The sequence below is a fragment of the Penicillium vulpinum genome (assembly GCF_028829585.1).
Source record: "Penicillium vulpinum strain IBT 29486 chromosome Unknown utg000003l_segment0_segment0, whole genome shotgun sequence".
In the NCBI taxonomy this organism is placed as follows: domain Eukaryota; kingdom Fungi; phylum Ascomycota; class Eurotiomycetes; order Eurotiales; family Aspergillaceae; genus Penicillium; species Penicillium vulpinum.
In genome coordinates this window covers 2636083-2655328 of record NW_026643243.1, presented here as the reverse complement: position 1 = coordinate 2655328, position 19246 = coordinate 2636083, and the positions used below count along the sequence as shown (strand labels likewise).

At 47.6% G+C, this 19246-nt stretch overlaps 5 protein-coding genes across 5 annotated transcripts; 4 read left to right on the top strand and 1 right to left on the bottom strand.

Moving 5' to 3' along the window:
• Positions 1-869: 869 nt before the first annotated feature.
• N7479_006118 (uncharacterized protein) lies at positions 870-4524 on the top strand (the record flags this gene model as incomplete). The annotated part of the gene is made up of 2 exons (XM_057253814.1): positions 870-4233; positions 4289-4524. 2 exons carry the CDS (start codon positions 870-872, stop codon positions 4522-4524), a joined length of 3600 nt encoding a protein of 1199 aa, XP_057107676.1.
• A 669-nt stretch (positions 4525-5193) lies between these two features.
• Positions 5194-7759, top strand: N7479_006117 (uncharacterized protein; the record flags this gene model as incomplete). Its single annotated transcript, XM_057253813.1, has 6 exons — positions 5194-5213; positions 5262-5290; positions 5357-5557; positions 5627-6164; positions 6219-6874; positions 6930-7759. The coding sequence occupies 6 exons, from the start codon at positions 5194-5196 to the stop codon at positions 7757-7759; spliced, it is 2274 nt and encodes a 757-aa protein (XP_057107675.1).
• A 3157-nt stretch (positions 7760-10916) lies between these two features.
• gprM lies at positions 10917-12612 on the top strand (the record flags this gene model as incomplete). Its single annotated transcript, XM_057253812.1, has 3 exons — positions 10917-11085; positions 11143-11297; positions 11353-12612. The coding sequence occupies 3 exons, from the start codon at positions 10917-10919 to the stop codon at positions 12610-12612; spliced, it is 1584 nt and encodes a 527-aa protein (XP_057107674.1).
• A 2268-nt stretch (positions 12613-14880) lies between these two features.
• On the bottom strand, positions 14881-15662 carry N7479_006115 (uncharacterized protein; the record flags this gene model as incomplete). Its single annotated transcript, XM_057253811.1, has 3 exons — positions 14881-14955; positions 15006-15188; positions 15255-15662. The coding sequence occupies 3 exons, from the start codon at positions 15660-15662 to the stop codon at positions 14881-14883; spliced, it is 666 nt and encodes a 221-aa protein (XP_057107673.1).
• A 1717-nt stretch (positions 15663-17379) lies between these two features.
• On the top strand, positions 17380-18434 carry N7479_006114 (uncharacterized protein; the record flags this gene model as incomplete). The annotated part of the gene is made up of 4 exons (XM_057253810.1): positions 17380-17450; positions 17528-17545; positions 17611-17831; positions 17884-18434. 4 exons carry the CDS (start codon positions 17380-17382, stop codon positions 18432-18434), a joined length of 861 nt encoding a protein of 286 aa, XP_057107672.1.
• Positions 18435-19246: the final 812 nt, after the last annotated feature.

Genomic DNA, 19246 nt, shown 5'->3' with positions numbered 1-19246 from the left:
GGTGTATTATAGGATTCTAAGGGTATATTAATACACATCGATCTACAGATATAAAATATATAGGTAGATCATAGGCAGGTAATTGAATTATTCCAAAGAGACACTTATATCAAAAGGGTTAAAAAGGGATATGACTTCACAGGAAACAAGCTAAATATTCTGTACCAAAAGTATGCTGTACAGCGTACATCATCGTCATTACCGGCAAATTAGTCGTACAATGGTAGATCCTCATTATACCGAGTCCCCCTTGCCCTATTAATTAGATTATAGACCACTTTATACATATAATATCAATTTAGTGATATGTTTGACAAACATTAATCTCAATTATAGATATTATAGATACCTTTTTCTATTCCCACTAGTATAGATACTATTCTTGTCAACATCAAGACCTTTGATATCACACACCCATGGTCGATAGGTCCCCACTAGTTTAACGGGAGGCTGGGAATTAGTCATCCTCATTGGTTGTCTGTGAGCTGTGTGGTGCATTAGCGTGGTGATTTTGGTATTTTTAATTTGGGACGTGTAATTTTAAGTATTGCCCGTTTCAATTTCGAGAAAAACAACACTGGGTCTTCCCCTGGACTCCCTTTACCTTCATTATCCAGTCATTCGTTGATACTATGCAGTGAGGCTTCGGTCTCGAGAGCATGATTCATTCATTTACATTCCTTCGCTTTTAAGTTTCTCGTTTTTTTTATGCCACATTCTTTATTACGTTCTTTTCTCCACGCGTTGCGGCCTGACGGCCCTCCCTGAATTTCTTGGACAGCACCAACCCTGTCTAGTCTTCCCACACTCGTTTTAGCCATTTCAACTGGTCAACTACACTTCTCTTGCCCGTCGTCGCTCCCAAGACAATGAGGATCCCTTCATTGTTTGGGCCCGCGGCGGCTGGCTGGCCCTCGCTTCTCGCACTTTTACCAACCCTCAACGCCTTGTCATTCGAGTCAGTCTCCGTTCCGGAATTGGACCTGACCTCGCTGGGACGGGTCTCAATCACGGGCGATTTCGATGGCGTCTCCATTTATCAATATAAAGGACAGACCGGATCAATTCCAGATGGCACCCAAGCTCTGCTCACCCCACTACCGAACGGCATTCTCACAAATCTTTCATCCGCCAATGCACAAATCACGGCAATGTGCGCCTTCACTCAAAAGGATGGAACTTTCGCTGGGATATTTGTCGGTGGTAACTTCACCAGCCTAGGTGGAGTCCATTCACCAGGCGCTGCTCTCTTCAACCCAAATACTAGTAAAGTTATTGCCTTGCCGGGCCTTTCGGGCTCGGTAGCGGCTGTGACTTGTGACCAGGACACTAACCGCGTCTACGTTGGAGGAAAATTTAACTACGACAACACGACTAACGCTGTCGCGTGGGCGCCTGACAACGGCTGGACTGATCTCCCGTTCAATGGGTTGAATGGCCCAGTCAGCTCGGTTTCGAAGGCTGGCAATGGCCATATCATCTTTGGAGGATCATTTGATGCCCTGGGAAACCACACCAGCTCCTCAAACGAAAGACAAATTCTCAACCTTCAAAATGCGACCATCACATCTGATGCAGACTCTCCTTTGGATGGCTACTCTGACCCTCGTAACATCATTTGTTCGACAAATGGGGAGGCTGCCAAAGGCAAGACCTATCTTCTACACGACTATGCGCCGGGATTTTGGAGAGCAGATCTAGGGTTCGACTTTTTCCCAACTAAGATCCGCCTCTACAACACTCATTTGGATGGACGCGGCACCAAGGACTTTTTACTTCGAGCACTCCCTGACAATGGTATTATGAATTTGACTTACATCGACGAATCAGGGAAAAAGGCCAACTGTGACTCATCCTGCCCGCTTTCCAGCAGCACGAGTGAAACATACCGTGAATTCACCATGGTTAATCCTGTTGGTATGCAGGGACTCCAGATCGAGGTTCTTAGTTGGTACGGACAGGGAGCTGGCTTGAACGGCATTGAAGTCTTCCAAGACCAAATCCTAACATATGCTGTCGACCAATACAACGAACCGACATGCTCAGGCATTGAATACCCTGCTAAGTCAACCCGCACCGGCTCTTGGACTATTGAGTCTGGGTATGTGTCTGCCAAGGTGACCGACTCTGATGCGTCGACTACATCCGTCACATTCGAGCCTGACGTGAAGAAATCCGGTAACTATACCATCAAGCTATATACACCCGGCTGCACCCAGGACAACTCTTGCAGCTCACGGGGCATTGTCAATGTCACGGCTACCCTTTCGAGTGGATCTGACTCTGACCGGCCCGATCCGTCCTTTATCTACCAGACCAACCACCACGACAAGTATGACTTGTTCTATACTGGGTATGTCGACGCCAACAGCGACTCCTTCCGACCGAAAGTTACCCTGCGGGCAAAGGACGGCCAAGGAGATATCACGATTGTGGCGTCTCGTATCCGATTTGAACTACTGTCCAGCACGGGCGGTCTCAACGGACTGTACGATTATGATCCAACCTCCAAGACTGAAACCTCTGATCTTACAAAGTCGGACATTAACAAGGCGGGGACCTCACTTGACCACAATGCAACAATCTCAATAATCAAGGAGCATGATAACGTGATCTATGTTGCCGGTGATTTTTCCGACAGCAAGATCCACAACATCATGTCGATCAAGGATGGCGATATCACAGCAATGCCCGGCTCCGGATTGAACTCTCCGGTACTGGCAATGGCTACCCTTGGCAATGTCCTGTACGTTGGAGGTCGCTTCACCGATACCTCAGACGCAGGTTCAAAGGGCCTCGAACACGTTGCGGCATACTCATACACTTCCAAGCAATGGTCGGCCCTGGGAGCAGGACTGAACGGTCCTGTCAGTTCGATTTGGCCCGTTGCATTGAACGCATCAACTGCTATCAACGAGACCATCATTGCCGTAAGCGGCGACTTCGATCAGATCATTGCCTTCAACGGGAACCCCGCAGTATCTGTTGCTGGTTTTGCCATCTGGGTCCCTTCCCGCAAGGACTGGCTCCAGAACCTCAATGTTTCACAGATGCAGTTCGGTGGTCAACTCTCAAGTGTTACTTCGCACAACAATACCCTCATTTTAGCAGGTAACCTTGCTACAAATGGTATCATCGCTGGTAGTGCGGTCTCACTGCTGGATTCCGATGATTTGCAACTCATTCCTCTGTCGATGAAGCTTAACCACCAGAAGTCGAGCATTGGTCTGCTCACTGGTGCCTATGATACCGATTCGAGCCGCAATCTTACTATCTACGGTGGCCATTTCGCTGCCACCGGCAGCAATGGGTCAGTCATTGAAAATATTGCTATCCTCAACGGTACCAATGAGAAGATCTCAGGTCTACCGCATGGCGTCGACAGTAATTCAACATTTGCCTCCATGCTTGTCTACAACGACACCCTCTATGCGGGTGGAAACGTCACCGGAAACATCGGTCGTGCGACTCTCCGAGGCCTTGTGGTTTACGATTTGAACAAGAATGAGTTCTCACAGACTCAGCCGGTTTTCTCAGGCTCAGATGTCGCAGTCAATGCTGTCGTCAATCGACCGGGTTCATCTGATATCTACTTTGGAGGAAACTTCGAAGGTGTCGGGCAGTTCCCATGTGGTTCTGTTTGCTATGTAGATGCAACCACCGGTGAATGGGATTGGCCTGGCACGTCCCTGAGTGGTGCTGTGATTGACCTTCATTGGGCCAGTCAAGAGAAGCTTTTAGCTGTGGGCGACCTTCGGGTCGGTGGCAACAAGACATCAATTGCTGTCTACGACGCGAAATCTGACAAATGGACTAGTTTCTCCGGAGCGTCCCCGTCGGATCTCCCCGGAAATATCACTACATTTACTGCTGCTAGCACAGATCTGTCGAAGTTCTGGATTGGAGGAACTGCGACCAATGGCTCGGCCTTCTTCTTGAGCTACGATGGTTCCAAGTTCCAATCTCCCGGAAATCTTTTCTCCGAGGGCACGGTCATTCGTGGTCTAGAGCTTCTTCCTGTCCGCGATGAACATTCGGATGCCCCTCTACTGAAGAACAAGCAGATATTGTTGATTATGGGTTCGCTTGTGATCCCGAACTTCGGACATGCATCAGCAGCGCTCTACAATGGAACCGATATCGCTCCATTTATCCTTTCCCAGCAAGCCGGTGGCCAACCAGGCAGCATGTCAAAGTTCTTCTCCGAGAACAAAAACCCCTACACCACTGAATGTGAGTTTACGCGACCTTGGTTCTTGATATGAATAAACACTAATTGTTAATCTAGCAAAACATCACTCCAATGGTATCGCAGTCTTGGTAGCGTTCTGCTGTGCTCTCGGCTCCGTCTTCCTCATCGTTCTAGCCGGTGTCATCTTGAACAAGGTACAGCGCCGCCGCCAGGGCTACGCAGCTGCCCCTCAAACCTTCGGCACCGATCGACCATCCGACATGCAGCGCCTGCCACCCGAGTACCTTTTCAACTCGCTGCACCAGCCCAACCCCGGTGCCCCGGCCCTTTAATGACCCCTCGCTCCAAAAACACTTAACCCCTCTGATTTGCTTCGAGGCCGGCGTTTTTGTTTTGTTTTTATCGGAAGCAACGTTGCTATACCCAGCCATCTTTAATGTCTTTTGTTCTGTTCGCCTGTGTTTGTTTTCGCACCGGTGATATCGCGATTTCTCTTCAACTTTTTTTTTTCTCCCCCTGGCTCCTGGCACATGTGGCCAATACAGTCCTTGAAAGCTCCGTTGTGAATATGCCTCTGTGTTGATGTACTATATTCTTTTCAGCGATTTATCTCTCACTTGAGTGGATGTGTGTTGGGGATGTTGGAGATATGTAGATAGTCACGATTCGTTCGTGGACATGACCATTAATACAATACCCCTTTGCTGATGGAAAATGTCAAGAAATATGTATTACTACTAGTATATATACTCCAGAAGTTCTCGTATAATATAGCAATGATTATATTATAAAAAGAAAAGTACAAGCCAAATTTTTATTTACTATATAGCCACGCGTCCACACGGCCCTGGTCTGACTCAGGCCGTTTGTGTGGGGGCCCCAGGTCACCTGGTCTCTCCCCGCAAGTCGATCTCCAGGTTTTCATATCTTTCCCCAGCCTCAACCCCGACCACTTCTCTGCTTCGGATGTTGTTACTGCATCGCATTCATGCCATTTCGGTATGCGATCACGAACAGGCTGGTAAGTTTATGCGCCCAACTGGTATGGTATATTGCTAACACAACCCAGCCTAACGTGTCGAACACGGAAGCTTAAATGTAAGCATGCGTTCTCTCGATTAACCGATGATTTCGTTGCCTGGTGACTGACTGATTTATATATAGGCGATGAAGAAAAGCCCGAATGTTCACAATGTCGCAAAGGTGGCCGAGAATGTCGTCCGAGCGAAGGTGTCGTTTTCCGCCACCAACAGAACGCGTCGATGAACCGGAACTCCCCAGATGGTCGTGGTAGTCTCAATGGGTTTTATTCGTATAAGAATACATTTGACAAGGATAGCGTATGGTTGGATGTTCCCAAGCATGGTATGGCACCACTTGGACATATTGTTTGGGTCTGGACTTTGGTTGGACGGTAGCTCATATCCTCTGTAGTGATCTTCGTCGACAACTCCGATCCATACGCCGATGACCTCGAGGCGTCATTGGTAGATCCGGGCAGTACAGCGCAAACACACCCCTCAAATCACAGATGGGCCAGCGGAGGCTCTCGACCAAGCGATGCCGAGACCCAGGGATTGGAAGCCTTGTCGGCGGTCGCAACGCACGATCGCTTCCCTTATTCTCCCCTAGACCATTCGGTTTCCGATAATACCTCTTATACCTCTCCAAACCAACGGCGCGGGGCCGCTATGCCCCCGGCTTCGCCCTCCATGTCGCTGTCGTCCACCAGCAACAATACCAATATTAATTTCCTCCTCAACCCCTCGCATTCGATGTCTCCCTCCATCGACCCAAGTATTCAGCTATCTGACCGAAACACTGCGCTTCCATCAAGACCAGCAGTTTCACAGAGGACCTTGAGCCACATGAGCCACATGAACCTCATGAATCACATACCAAGCGATAATTCAGAGACCGATTTCGAGGCCGCTTTTTTTTTGCGACATTACTCAGAAGGACCGGGACTGTGGTTTGTTTCTCTCATCTGCTGGCATGGAACCATGAGTAACGATGGAATCTGCAGGATGGATCTCTTTGACCAAGGGACATATTTCGCTTCATATGTCCCAGTGCGGGCAAGAACCAACCCGCTCTTGAAATTCGCCGCCTGCGCATATTCCGCCAAACAACTGGGCCGAGTCAAAGGTGCCAAGGCATCGGTAGGCGGAGTCTGCACCCAGCAAGCTGCTATGGAACTGTGGCCTGACAAAGACCCCGACTTCGCATGGTACGGGGCCAAATATTATGAAAAGGCCATCCAGCTGTTAATGAAGGAGCTGCAACCTGACGCAGAGGGTCCACCTCCATTGAGCACCCCGGAGGCTTTCGGTCAATGGCAGGCTTCCGAGCTCTCTGTAGATACGGATAACCCACGTAAGCGCCGCAGACGGGCTTCTGATAGTCGGCTTTCGCATGGAGTTCATTCCGATGAAGTGCTCGCGGCGACGGCCATTCTATCTGTATATGAGTTCCTCGATGCTGCAGGCCCCGCGTGGAATCGTCATTTGAGTGGCGTGAAATCGTTGCTTGATGTCGCTGAGGTGGGTATGATGCCTCTTGAGCAGCGTGCGTCTCCGGGAGAAAACTCATATCAGACGCCGACGCCTAAAAAGTCAGGCCTTTCCAAGGCTCGGAAGGCGACGTTTTGGAATTTCGCGCGGCAGGACTACCTAGCTGCCTGTGAGTGTTTTCTCTCAACGAATAGTTCCCGCAAGCCCCGCTAATAGAAAGAAAGTCATCAATGAAAGCCATACAAGGCTCAACACAGACGACACAGTCCTCTGGACCGAAGCAGGTCTACTCATTGACAACGCGGGCTTTCTCCGTGCCAGCAACACAGGCGCAGCAGGATACCCGGAAGGCGAAGACGTAATGAAAGAAGACCTAATCAGCAATGGACTAGTCTGGATAATGTCCAAGATAGTCAATTTCATCAGTTCCGGCGACAACGTGCACATAACCGACCACAGAGCGGTGCCAGGACCCCTAGGCGTCTCGCAACAAGTCCTCCTAGAGCGGTGGTACAGGCTCGAATCCGAGCTCGACGCATGGTACACTGGGATCCCAGAGACATTCCGGCCCTGCGCACGACTGGACGCGCACAAACTCTCACACCACCGCACGCCCAACGAAAATGAAGACATGTCCACTCTCCAGGAAATTTGGTACAGTCTGCCCATGTGCGCCTCCGCCATGCAGCACTACCACATGGCGCGCATCCTGTTACTCATCAACAAGCCACACGAGTCCACTAGCCGTCGGAGTACTATTACACTCCGTCTCCAGTCGTATCGCTCCATCGAGTCCGAGATCGCATTCCACAGCCGCGAGATCGTGGGTATCGGTCTCTCCCGCCCAGATGGCAGCGTCAGGATCAACTCGCTGCAGCCGCTCTTTGTTAGCGGGCAGTGTCTGACGGATCCACGCGAGCGCCGCACTACTGTGCGCCTGCTAAGGAGTATCGAGTCGGATCTAGGCTGGGCGACTGAGTACCGTGTGCAGCAGTTATTAAAGGAGTGGGGGTGGGATGAGGGTTTGACTCGGTCGCCTGGGTCTGGTTCCTAAGGCGTGAAGATGTCTTGTTTTCACATGATAAGGGGTTCAGCGTAGGAACGAGAGCGTTCGAAGTGGAGGGGTTGGTGCGGGCTCAGTAACCACAACCCCTCGTTGTATAGAAGCTGGTCCCCTTTTGGTTGGGGACCTGTATTTGTTTGACCTGGTGGAATTATTTGGAGGTATTTGGGTAAACGGCGTATTTGTAGAGTAATGCGCCGGCTTGTATCGAATTGGGACCATACCACCAACACGCCATGCCATATTGAGAAATGGCTTGTCAAGCGACGAGCAAGTGGGAATTCTCATTCATTCGGGGTGTGACCTCTCACATGCTGACGAATGCGAGAACATCAGTGTAATGATTGTTGATGATACCTCTTATAGTAATCATATACAACATAGTATATTGTATGTGCTCCGTGCAACGTGCGATGTACGTAGTTATAATGTTATAACAATAAAGTGGGCGAATGGATTCTAAAGAGAAAGAAAGCAAAAATACTAGGAAATTTAGGGTCGTGAACCTTTCCTTGTTTGATTCTGCAGCTTCGGTTTAGTTGCCTCTAGTACTCTTCAAGGTTGTACGGAGTACATCATCCATATTAGATTGAATATCCCACTATTTATTCGAGCGTTTCTAAGCTACTCCTTGATTGTTCGCTAGCTTCAACTATTCTTAAGGGAACAAAAAGAACTACACTAGCTCGAAGATAACAACTAGCACTAACACCCACTAAACATCAGCAACCTAATCTCTAAAAACTACCAACACATCAAATATCATCAACCTCTTCCTAATCTCTAACACTAACACTTACCATCCCACCACTCCAGTCCTAAAATCAAGCCCCAACCCCAACGCTGCAGGTTTTCCGTTGAGCATGTTGTCACGGAATCCACTTGCCCCCACAGATTTACCCTTCTGGGGGGCAAGTTATCCGAACCCCACGCTCTAGATCCGAGATTATTCAGGATCTACGCCAACGAGAATATCTCGGGTTACTAGTACTGGTTATCCCGTGCATATTTTGTATGTCGGGTAGGATTCTGATCGTTTTTGGAATGGGGAATGGAGAATGGAAAGTTTGGCGGTGCAGAATGGGGAAGGAGGGGCTTATACCTACCTAGAGGTACCTAGGAGCATAGCATCTCGAATTTAAGTGGTGGGGGAGAAAGTTTGAGATTCGGTTTTTTAGTTGGAGATTGGGTTGGAGATTGGAGCTTCGACCTTACTTTGACTAGGGGCTTGGGCTTGGGTTTGCGATGAGCTGGGAGTGCACTACACATATTATTTAGGATTCTACTCCGCAGGTGTTCTGGTCTTGGCGCGATGACCTCTTAAGTGTAAGCGCACACCTGGTCATTCAACAGGGATAATCGCCAACGTGTTCAGCGTTTCTGTCGAGTTGGTTTACTTGGTTTGGGAATAGAACCAAGTAGGGGGCTGAAGTGTTGACACATGCATAGATATTTCTTTCTTGAGTTTTGATGGCAGCAGTTGCTTGGATTGTTTATATTATGGCAATAAGGATTGTTTCTGTAGCGTACGTCTGTTCTGACCTGTAGTTTCTTTTCCTGTCCTATTCTGTTAGGATTGACTACGAACTGGAGAGTTGATACGGATGAGAAAAATAGAATAGCAAGTCGGATTGATAGCTTTAGGTTTTGAGCTAGGGAGTATCTACACTCAAGGCAGACATTATATATAGGAACAGCCTTGGTAATTGGAGCGAAGGGTAGAATCCAGATCACTGAGGAGAACTACTGGTGGGGTTCTGCCATTTGACACGGACCTTGCTAGTGTGAGCTGTTGTACGGAGTATATGACTCATAAGTGGATAATGCTGATCTTCATAGAAAAACAGCGAAAGACTAAGATGAGAAGAGCTCGTGTTTGACTGGTTTAAGAGTTGAGAGGCTCGTGGCTAGCGCTAAGTGCGATGATCACTGGAGGATGTCAGTATGATGAGCTTATACTTTGTAAGTATGGAGTACATATCAGGAACATGGTTAGTCTATGTATATGATATATGGGTCAGCTGATCGATCCATAAATGAGAACACGAGGATCGTGACCTGATTGAAATGGATTAGGGTGGATGAGGGTTCCGGGGAACCTTGGAGTAGACGCATTCCAGTTAACCACTGCGCTATGATAGATCGCCTAGCAGCACATAAATATATCATATGTTACTACGGAGTACTTGGTCCTATGTACTCTGTTGGCTATCTGATTGGACTTATGAGCGACGAATACCGGCGATGATCACAGCGGGAGACGGGTTAGTGGTAATGATTGGGTAGATTGACGCGTGGGCTCTCGGGAAGGAATACTATTGTAGGTGACACTGACCACTCTTGCCACTGGATAGACAGAATTTGATCTCCAGGGGTAAAAAAAAACAAACAATCGAATCAGGTTGCAAGAGGCGAGAGCTTGGCAGAGCTGCCGTCAGCTTGGGGCTGGACACTCAGTTCGGGGTGTGCCTGTCAGTTGTGCACGGAGTACGGGAGTAATTTATAAGCATGTACGGAGTACTATGTAACTATGTATGTAGTAGATGTTAGCATTGATCTATATTAAATCTCAATTTAAAATTGAATGACAACATTAGCATTGTATTCATTGTGGAACTAAAAGTGAGAGAATGCACGCTTAGAAAGGCCAAGTATGGAAGGCCGAGGCTGATAACTTATATTAATTATGTTCTAGAATATTATATTATACCACTACGGAGTACACTAAGATATTACAAACCAATGGGATCTTCAGACAGAACATTGAAGGTATATTTAGCATTACCAAGTTTATTGGCTTATGGTGAGTTTACACTGGACATCCCTGAGGTCGTCCCTCGGCCATATTCAAAAGATGTTGTGTATGTTGTAGTACAATGTGTGTATTGTTACATGTAATTTATTCCCCGCTAACCGACTTTTTGCCAAGATCGAATTGAGTTTTAGAGGACCGTGGGTAAGTCCAAGTCCACAGTGGGGGCAGATGAACGGGCCTTTTCCTGTACGAAAAGACGTACAAGTATATGTATAACTTGCCCCCCGTCATTTCTCTAACCCTATCCCCCTCTCTCTTTTGATTTCATATATTGTTCCTTTATATCGCGCTGGCGCGTTAGGAATTCGCGCAGGATATGCATTTCTCGCCATCATGGTGCACGCCCTAACTGGACATTGCCCGTCTCCCTTCTTGCAGGAGACGCTCTTCCCCACCGACGGGGGATTTATCGATGGCCGCTATTGCGAGGATATAGCCTTTGGCAACAGCACTTATTCCTGTTGTTTGCCATGTCCTCTCGCCGAGTGGAGATATGATACTGGTGAGTCCAGTTATCTCTATACGCCCATTCCAAGATCTAACGTGGTGTTGCGTATAGAATTGGCCGATAAAATTGCCGTTACGAGTTGGATCAGTGTCGCCATTCTCCCTCTTTGTATCTTCTTATTGATTTCATACGCCGTGCTACCCGTCAAATGGACCCACCGTCATTACTTGAGTATTTGCTTCACCGTGGGCATTTGTTGCATGGAGGTAAAGTTTGGATGTTGGCGTGCGCTGGGAACTTTTATGGCTAACTCTAATCTAGCTCGCCTTCATCATCCCCCTCGGTGCCAACCCAGAACAATGCCATAATGCAATCACCCCGAATGGCATGCGCTCCGATCTTTCCTGTGCCTTCTCCGGATCCTTTCTGTTGTTCGGGGGCTGGCTAGTGGTCATGTGGAGTTTCATCCGCACCATTGCCTTCCACCTACAAGTATGCTGGGAAAAAGTCATAGGGCCGAAGTTCATGTGGATGGCCTTCGTCTGTGGATTTGGGATCCCAGCAATCGGAACGACAGTTATGCTGATCCTAACTGGAGTCTCATTCCGATTCGGCGAAATCTGCCATATCAACGTAACCAACGGACTATACGACTACTGGATCCCAGTCATGGTCTTCGCCTCCGCATCTCTCCTTTTACAAGTATCAACAATGATATACTGCGTTCACATCTACCTGCGCTCCCTCTTCGACAAATCCGCCTCAACATCAGGCAGTTCCGGCACCAACCTTCCTTCCTACACAGCCAGCGTCGGCACCGTGACAGCCCGACAAGCCTACCGGCGTGTACGCCGTGTCCTTAAACTCCAATGGCGCGGCATTGCCCTCACATCAATCATTCTCGGCAATGTAATCTTCTTCGCAGTTGTCTTCATCAACCTCGATAACGCCGTCGCACCAACAGCAGATAACACCAAAACCGCAACCCCCTGGCTAATGTGCCTCGCGGAAACCGGCGACAAGGAAGGCTGCCGCAAGTACGCCGCAGCCATCGGCCCCAACGAAGCAACTCTACTAGCAGTCGTGATTCTGCTCTCCCTCGTCGGTTTCTGGAACTTCATCCTCTTCGCCCGCCCATCGATGTTTATCGGCTGGCTGGATCTATTCCGCAACAAAGTGACTCAGCGCCACGAGTTCGTCTCTGCAGATGCGCACACCCGCTTCGCCGACAACAAGGGCTTCGAAATGCTCACTACATCTGTGAAATCACCCGATACGTTCATGCGCTCGCCAAGCCCTACACGGATGGACGGGCCTGACCGCAGCGCTTTCATGCGCTCACCTAGCCCGACGCAAATGGGCGGACATAGCGCTTTCATGCCCCCGCTGAGCCCTACACAGATGACTCGATACGGTAGTCCGACCACCAGTCCCAGTCCGACGTTCGGAAATAGTCAGGTCGCTCATGAGGCCCGCTATGTGCGTCCCTCGTTGAGTTTTTCCGGGCCTAGGCCGCCTAGTGCACGCGAGTGGGATCCTCAGTCTACGTTTGCGCCGGGGTATGGGCAGGAACGAGTATAATGTTACAAATACGGTTTTATGTTTTTTTTCTTTCTTTTTTTTCCTTAATATTCTAAAATATTTTCTGGTTTTCTTTTATCCCGGGCTATACTCTCATTCTCCGATGGGAGATAGAGTACAGGGATATTCCAAGCTTCCAAGCTTTTCTTAAGACATGATGTTACAGGATATGTCTCCGTATCAATGATGTATGATGGTGTTTCAGAGCTCATGATATACTTGAATGTTGGTATACGTATATGTATACGTGCTATACAATATAATTCTTTATGGGTTCCACATTTACTATCTCAAACATATAAAACTCGAGTCTAGCCCATTCCCATTATTCTGCACAATCTAATTGTAATCTCGACCTAGCACATTGCGTCTCAATCCCAACCTGGCAAATTCAGGTCCATCGGTATGCCCGTAATCAGACCAGACTATCAATGTAGTGATAGATGTTATAATTTCTACCAGAACTGTTATGAATCCAACTGATACAGAAGTTACACGACAATACCTGCGCACAAACATCGGAAAAACCAACGTTCCCACCACGGCATCCGAGCCCCAATCGCTACTTCGAACCCAAAACCGGGGGCGACACTAGTGCCCTTTGCCCCACCTCATGCAGGAACGGCGGTTTTGCCTCGTTGGGGTTGTTTGGATGTTTCAGTTTATTAAGATACTACTCCATACCGGTGAAAATGGGCAGTGCAATTATTATACTAAACTAAGTACAGTGAGATATCCCTGTTAGACTTTCGGAGAACTTTTCTAGATTGTTTAAGAAATTCCTGCGGCTCTCACCGGGAGTGATTAGGTGAGATTTGTTTTATTCTATTGGAAGGTTGTACCTACATAAGGGCGTTTTTTTTATATTGAGCGGCTGAAGGGGATTTTTTCGACATTCCGTACACCGTATTACAACTATAGACTACTTTTACATATTAGACACTCCCCTGTACTCCGTATATGTTGTAGTAGATGGTCCGGGGGGTCGGGACCTCAGGAAAGTTTATTAAATTGCGTATATTTTGAGCAGGGGTAAGCGATGGGGGGGGGGGTTGTTGAAGCGAGCTATGTTGTAGTAGACTAGAATTACATGTGGCTTTCTCGTTGTACATGGTCTTGTTGTATGGTATGTACATTGACCTAGATATCACAACCGAGGAATATCATTCAGTTTTTCATTTGGACATCTTGATCCACCGCTCGCCCCGCATTGCAACTTCAGTAAATCCATAAGCCTTTCTCTCTTGAAGTGAGTCAATTCTTCTTGTGATTGTTCTTGTCCCGGGGATCAGCAGATCTTGATACATTGCACGCGAGAACTCCCGGTTGCAGGGGTTGATCGAGCTAGGTAGCGTGTTACCCCGGATATTGAAAGTCAACGAACTCGATACGGAGTATACGGAGCCATGTGGGCACTAGCTCTAGCTAACCCATAATGTCTACTCCGTGGGGTTGGTGGCTGTTCATAGGCTAGAAGAATGGTGTCACTTCGGCATTTATGGCATTGACACGTGCTTTTGGTGGGGTATAGCTTCATACATACGTTACCCCATATTGTATATGCATAATCCGGGGCAGAGTTCAAAGTTCAAGATGCAGTGGAAAGTATGCGGGGGAAGATTGGATTGGCCCTATGTTATGCAGCCTCATGGCCCGAGGTCTGCCATGTGATTTTCAAGTTCCGGGGAAACTTTATTTTGAGTTATTTGATGGCTATTAGATGATCTTCTGTAGTATTCATGGCAAACTCTGGGGAATATAGCCGAAAGAAGCACGATCTACATAGTGGGCTTTGGAGGAGACGCGGGGGTTGAGTAAAACCACCTGTGCACCAGACTAGATGTGACGACAACCCAAATTCTACCGCATTTGATCTCTCGAAATGGATAATGCAGGGTCTTGCTCGTTAGCCCCAAAGCTTCCTCTCATGGGAAATACCAGTACATGACGGGGAAAGATTATGTTCTTGTGAAAAGCTGTAACGAGTGCCTGATCAACAAGACAGAAGTGTAAGAAAAGCAAATTTTGACATGAATGCTCAATCCTATTCTTTACAACGGAAGCAATTGTTCCTCATTTTCTTGCTGTTAAGATTTCGAGGTTTTTTCGGGTTTCGAGCTTTAACAGTTCCGCAAGGAGAGGACAACGTTAAATGCCTATATACTCTAATGCTAACGAAAAGCAATGATAAAGCAAGCCACCAATGCATTCTTCACATGCCAGTGTCTATTAAACACAATCCAAGAGAATATCAAACATAATGTCCATTTACAGCCCACCAGCAACACAAATCTTCTTCGCGTCGTCGAGACGTTCCGCATACCGACCCGGATACGCCGAGCCCTGCACCTTCTGGCAAAGTTTCCAACCTCCATAGTCTTCCAACCACTAACATTCTTCATGCCCTTAAAAAACTGAGCCGCCCACTTCACAGCATCCATATCGGCAGCGATGTCAGGATAGTAGATAGCGCGTTGCTGGAAGATTCCCACGCTGTCGTAGTCCGAGCCCACAGCATCATGCGGATACTTGAGGGAAGCAGAAACTTTCTTGTTGGCATAAATAAGCATATTAGGCTTGAGGTGGTGTTAGTGATATCCTGGGTAGTTACATCGGAATTGAATATATATACTGGGACTTACCTCAACAAGACCGCCCTGACGACCTAGGCTTTCTTTCTTTGCTTCTCCGATGATGGCCTTTGCATGCTTGGTCTGAGTGGATGTGAGACCGGGAAGATTTCCGCTGCTGTCGTCCCCGCTGCTGCTGCCGCATTTCTTGGTGACATAGCTGCTGCTCCCTGTTCTGATATAGTAGTCCGTAATATAGCAGCCGTCGGAGCTCTTATCCCAGATTTCGTTGCCATTGACAATGGTGCCGGCAGCCTGGCAGGTGATTGCAACGTTGGCTCCCTTATTGTAGCTCTTGACTACCGAGTAAGAAGTGCCTGGACCGGAGCCGCAGTTGACGACGTTGCCAGTGATGGGATAGGCATTGATGATTGGTACGATGGCGGTAAATGCGAGAGCCAGGATGGGAGTGAATCTCATTTTGAATATATTTTGGAATGGTAAATTGAATTATATTGCAAAGTTGAAGCTGGTATTGCAGAATGCAGATTGTAAAGTAGTCGATGTTGTGATGTGAGCTGATGGATAGAATAGTTTGAACGAGAGTCAACAAGCATTTTATATCTCTGGACACCTCATTATTGCTTTGGATCCCACGAAGCTCGTATAGAAGTGGAATGCAAAGAGATTTTCGATTCGTATTCGTAGATCATTTCCATAAAGCCCGTATCTGGTGTCGAGGATGTATCGAGTGAAAGTAAACAATCTTCTTTCAAAAGGCCATCTCGTATAATGCCCTCAGGGAATTCTCGTGTTATTCAAATGTCCGATGTTATTAAGTCTAATCAGGGCATCGGTTAAGCTTGGCGCTTATGTTCCTGGGGCTTTTCCTGTCAGGGCACAGCATGCACGCCTAAAAATAGCAGGGCTACCCCGATATTAGCGTCGATTGATGTACATCGCGGCAGGTTTGGTGCATACTATACGATATTTGAAAACTAAAGGTTGTGAAGGGTCTATAGGGATAAATTTAGGTATGAATATGCTCAATGTACCTAGTTTCATTTTTTGAACTTGGATTGGTACAAATTTCTGAGCGCGCGAAGGGTTCAGGTCGACAGCATAATTGTATCGGTGTTTTGCCACAAGCCTTTGTAGATGTTGAGCGTTGGCCATTGGAACTCCTACTTATGTGCTAATGCTAACTCATATAGGGAAAAATAGTTAGCTGAGTAGCCATATTCAATAGGGACTGGACTTAAGGAATAATAATGAAATTGGGATGTGTTTTCTAATTAAATAACTATACCTTGAATGGTTTGGTGTTTCTTGGCCCAGGTCAGTCTAAAGATAGCATTGATAGGATTCGGCTATCAAGGAATGTTCTGGAAAAAAAATTAGGCATTGAAACGCGGTCTTCTAGACTTGTTCCCGTAATGTGCGTCGGCTAATATGGAATGGCATGTTTTCTCGACCACGTCGACAATCTAGGGTATACAGGCCTCTTGCTCTCCTGGTCTAGAATAGTACTGTCGTGGATGAATGATCGAAGTTAAGTATCTCATTCTATCCTATTTATTCAGTAGCTAAATCAATTCTTAAGGCTGCGATATCTAGTTATAGGTTTTCCGTCTGAGCCCATATTATGTATACTTGACCGGTTCTGTATATATCAGAAGAGCTCGGATCAAACTTGAAAATCATATTGTGTATGTTATATCTCCCTTCGATTGATATTTATCCAAAAAGATGTGAATCGCTAAGATATAACCGACATATGAACTATTGGAGAATCCTGCAAGTATATGCAAATGTGTATGCAAATGGCCGAACGTTAGTGGTGCTGGATCTCCTCAAGCGGGTCGGTCACACCGACTCGACTCGAGGCTTGAAACAAACAGATAAGCAAGATCAAATGTTAAACTAAAATCAGGAGTAAAGATGTATAGGAAATAGAAGAGAAGAAGCCAAATAGATCAGATATAGATCAGAAATTGCATCATTGCGATTACCCGACGTCACCATATGACAAGAAGGCGGAGAGACAGAAGCTCAGTGTGCGGTCCCACGGATGTTACTTGTCTCCCCGCTCTCCCCCAGCCACCTTCTTATTTGTCGCTTTCCACATTTTCTGCTTTTGCTTTTCCTTCATCCCGAGTAATTCTATCATCCTCTTCATCTTCCATTGGAAAAAGATATGGCTCCTCCTCCTCCTTCCTCGGCCTTGCCTCTGGTCGAGAGACTTAAGGCCCTCGCGCAGACCCTACAGTGCGTTTCCCTAATCCGATGCTGAAGCCATGCTTCAATGCCTTGTTTGCCAATACTAACAAAATGCCACGTTGCAGGTTTGCCTGGTTCGTTGGGTAGGTCAATCTGCTGAAGCGCACACCAACAAAGACCTGAATTCAGGGTCACTAACAATCCCTAGACATGTGACACTTTTGCTCTCCGTCTTCCGCTACTCCCTGTCTTGCATCTTCTTCAACTACTACTCCTCCACGGCCCAGATCGCCTACCGTCTGACCTTCATCTCGGCCGCCGTGACCTATGGAATTGTCGTGTACAAGGGCCACTTTGCCCGGGGTGTCCAGGGCAGCCCTCTCGCGATTGTGATGAAGCTCATCTCTGATGAGAATGTGCAATACCTTGGTGAGTGATTGGCAATGCGATAGTCCAAGATTCAAGCTTATACGTATTCCAGGGATGGCTCTGGTCTGGCTGTACTCGCGCCAGCTCATCCTGGCTCTTCTGCCTTTCAGTGTTTACTCGGTCTTCCACGTCGCAACCTACAGCCGCATGTACTTGATCCCCACCTTGCAGCCCGCTGCTCCAGCCGCCCCTACCTCTCCCACCTCCCCATCTAAGCCCGCTGTCAAGCAGTCTCCCCTCGCCGAGACCATTGGACGGTTCATCAAGCAATACTACGATGCCAGCATGGGTGTTGTCGCTACCCTCGAGATTGCCCTGCTGTTCCGCCTTATTCTGTCCGCTATCACTTTCTCCAGCGGTAGCTGGGTGCTCCTGACCGTCTATCTGGCTTTCTTCCGCGCCCGCTATGCGCAGAGCTCCTTCGTCCAGCAGGCTGTCCGTCAGCTCACTGCCCGTGCCGACGCCACCATCGCCCACCAGAGCACTCCTCCTCAGGTTCGCCAGGGCTGGGAGACCCTCAAGGGTATTGTGCGCCAGGGCTACGAGGCCACCGATATTGGCCGCTACATCTCTGGCCCTACCGCTGCCAAGAAGCCGCAGTAAATGTCTCTATGGTGATGTGCCAGACGCCTTGCTTTGCAAGCTGGAGCTCCTGACGTTGGAAAAGAACGTGGGTTTTCAGGTTTGCAAAATTGCTGAACAAAGGTTGCTGGTGCAAGACGTAATATTACAGCTTTATCTTTCCCATTGGCAAGTTCTCGCCTGAGAGAAGAACCTGGAGGTTGTCGGATTATGGGACGCCCAGGTCCCGACTGTAGAAAAGAGGCGGATGCGGAGGGTTCCCGCCATGATGATGCTATACGCAACGACTTGTGTTTATTATTCCTAGAGTATGGCGATGCATAGTTTCTGTATTTGCTTTCCTCTTGTCAACATACATTGTTTCGGATTCATTTCATTATTTCATTCTTGGAAATTTGTAGAATCTACTAAATCTAGTGCTGTTCCCAAGACCTGCACAGGTTGATTCTGGTACACATTAGTAATAGCTGAATTAGAAATACCAACGCATATGAAAGTGGCATCTGAACAGGTTGGACAATCTGTATAACTTTCTTGTACATGCATAGGAGGATATCGTTTGCGGTTTTTATAGGAACCCATCATCTCGTGTCCTTACAGATATGAAAAAAGCCCCTGAGATCAAGTCTGCATATTCAATCATGCCATAGGCTATTCTCACAATCATATCTCTCAGGAGACATTAAAATGCTCCAATGACGAAATCCCGTGATTTATGCCTGAGGCGACATATCGGGCTTGGCGGCGAAAGAAGCCGATCAGAATTTTGGCTGGTGGAACAATCATCTCGCAAACAAATAATCAATCCTTTCTCGATATCTTGTCACTCTTTA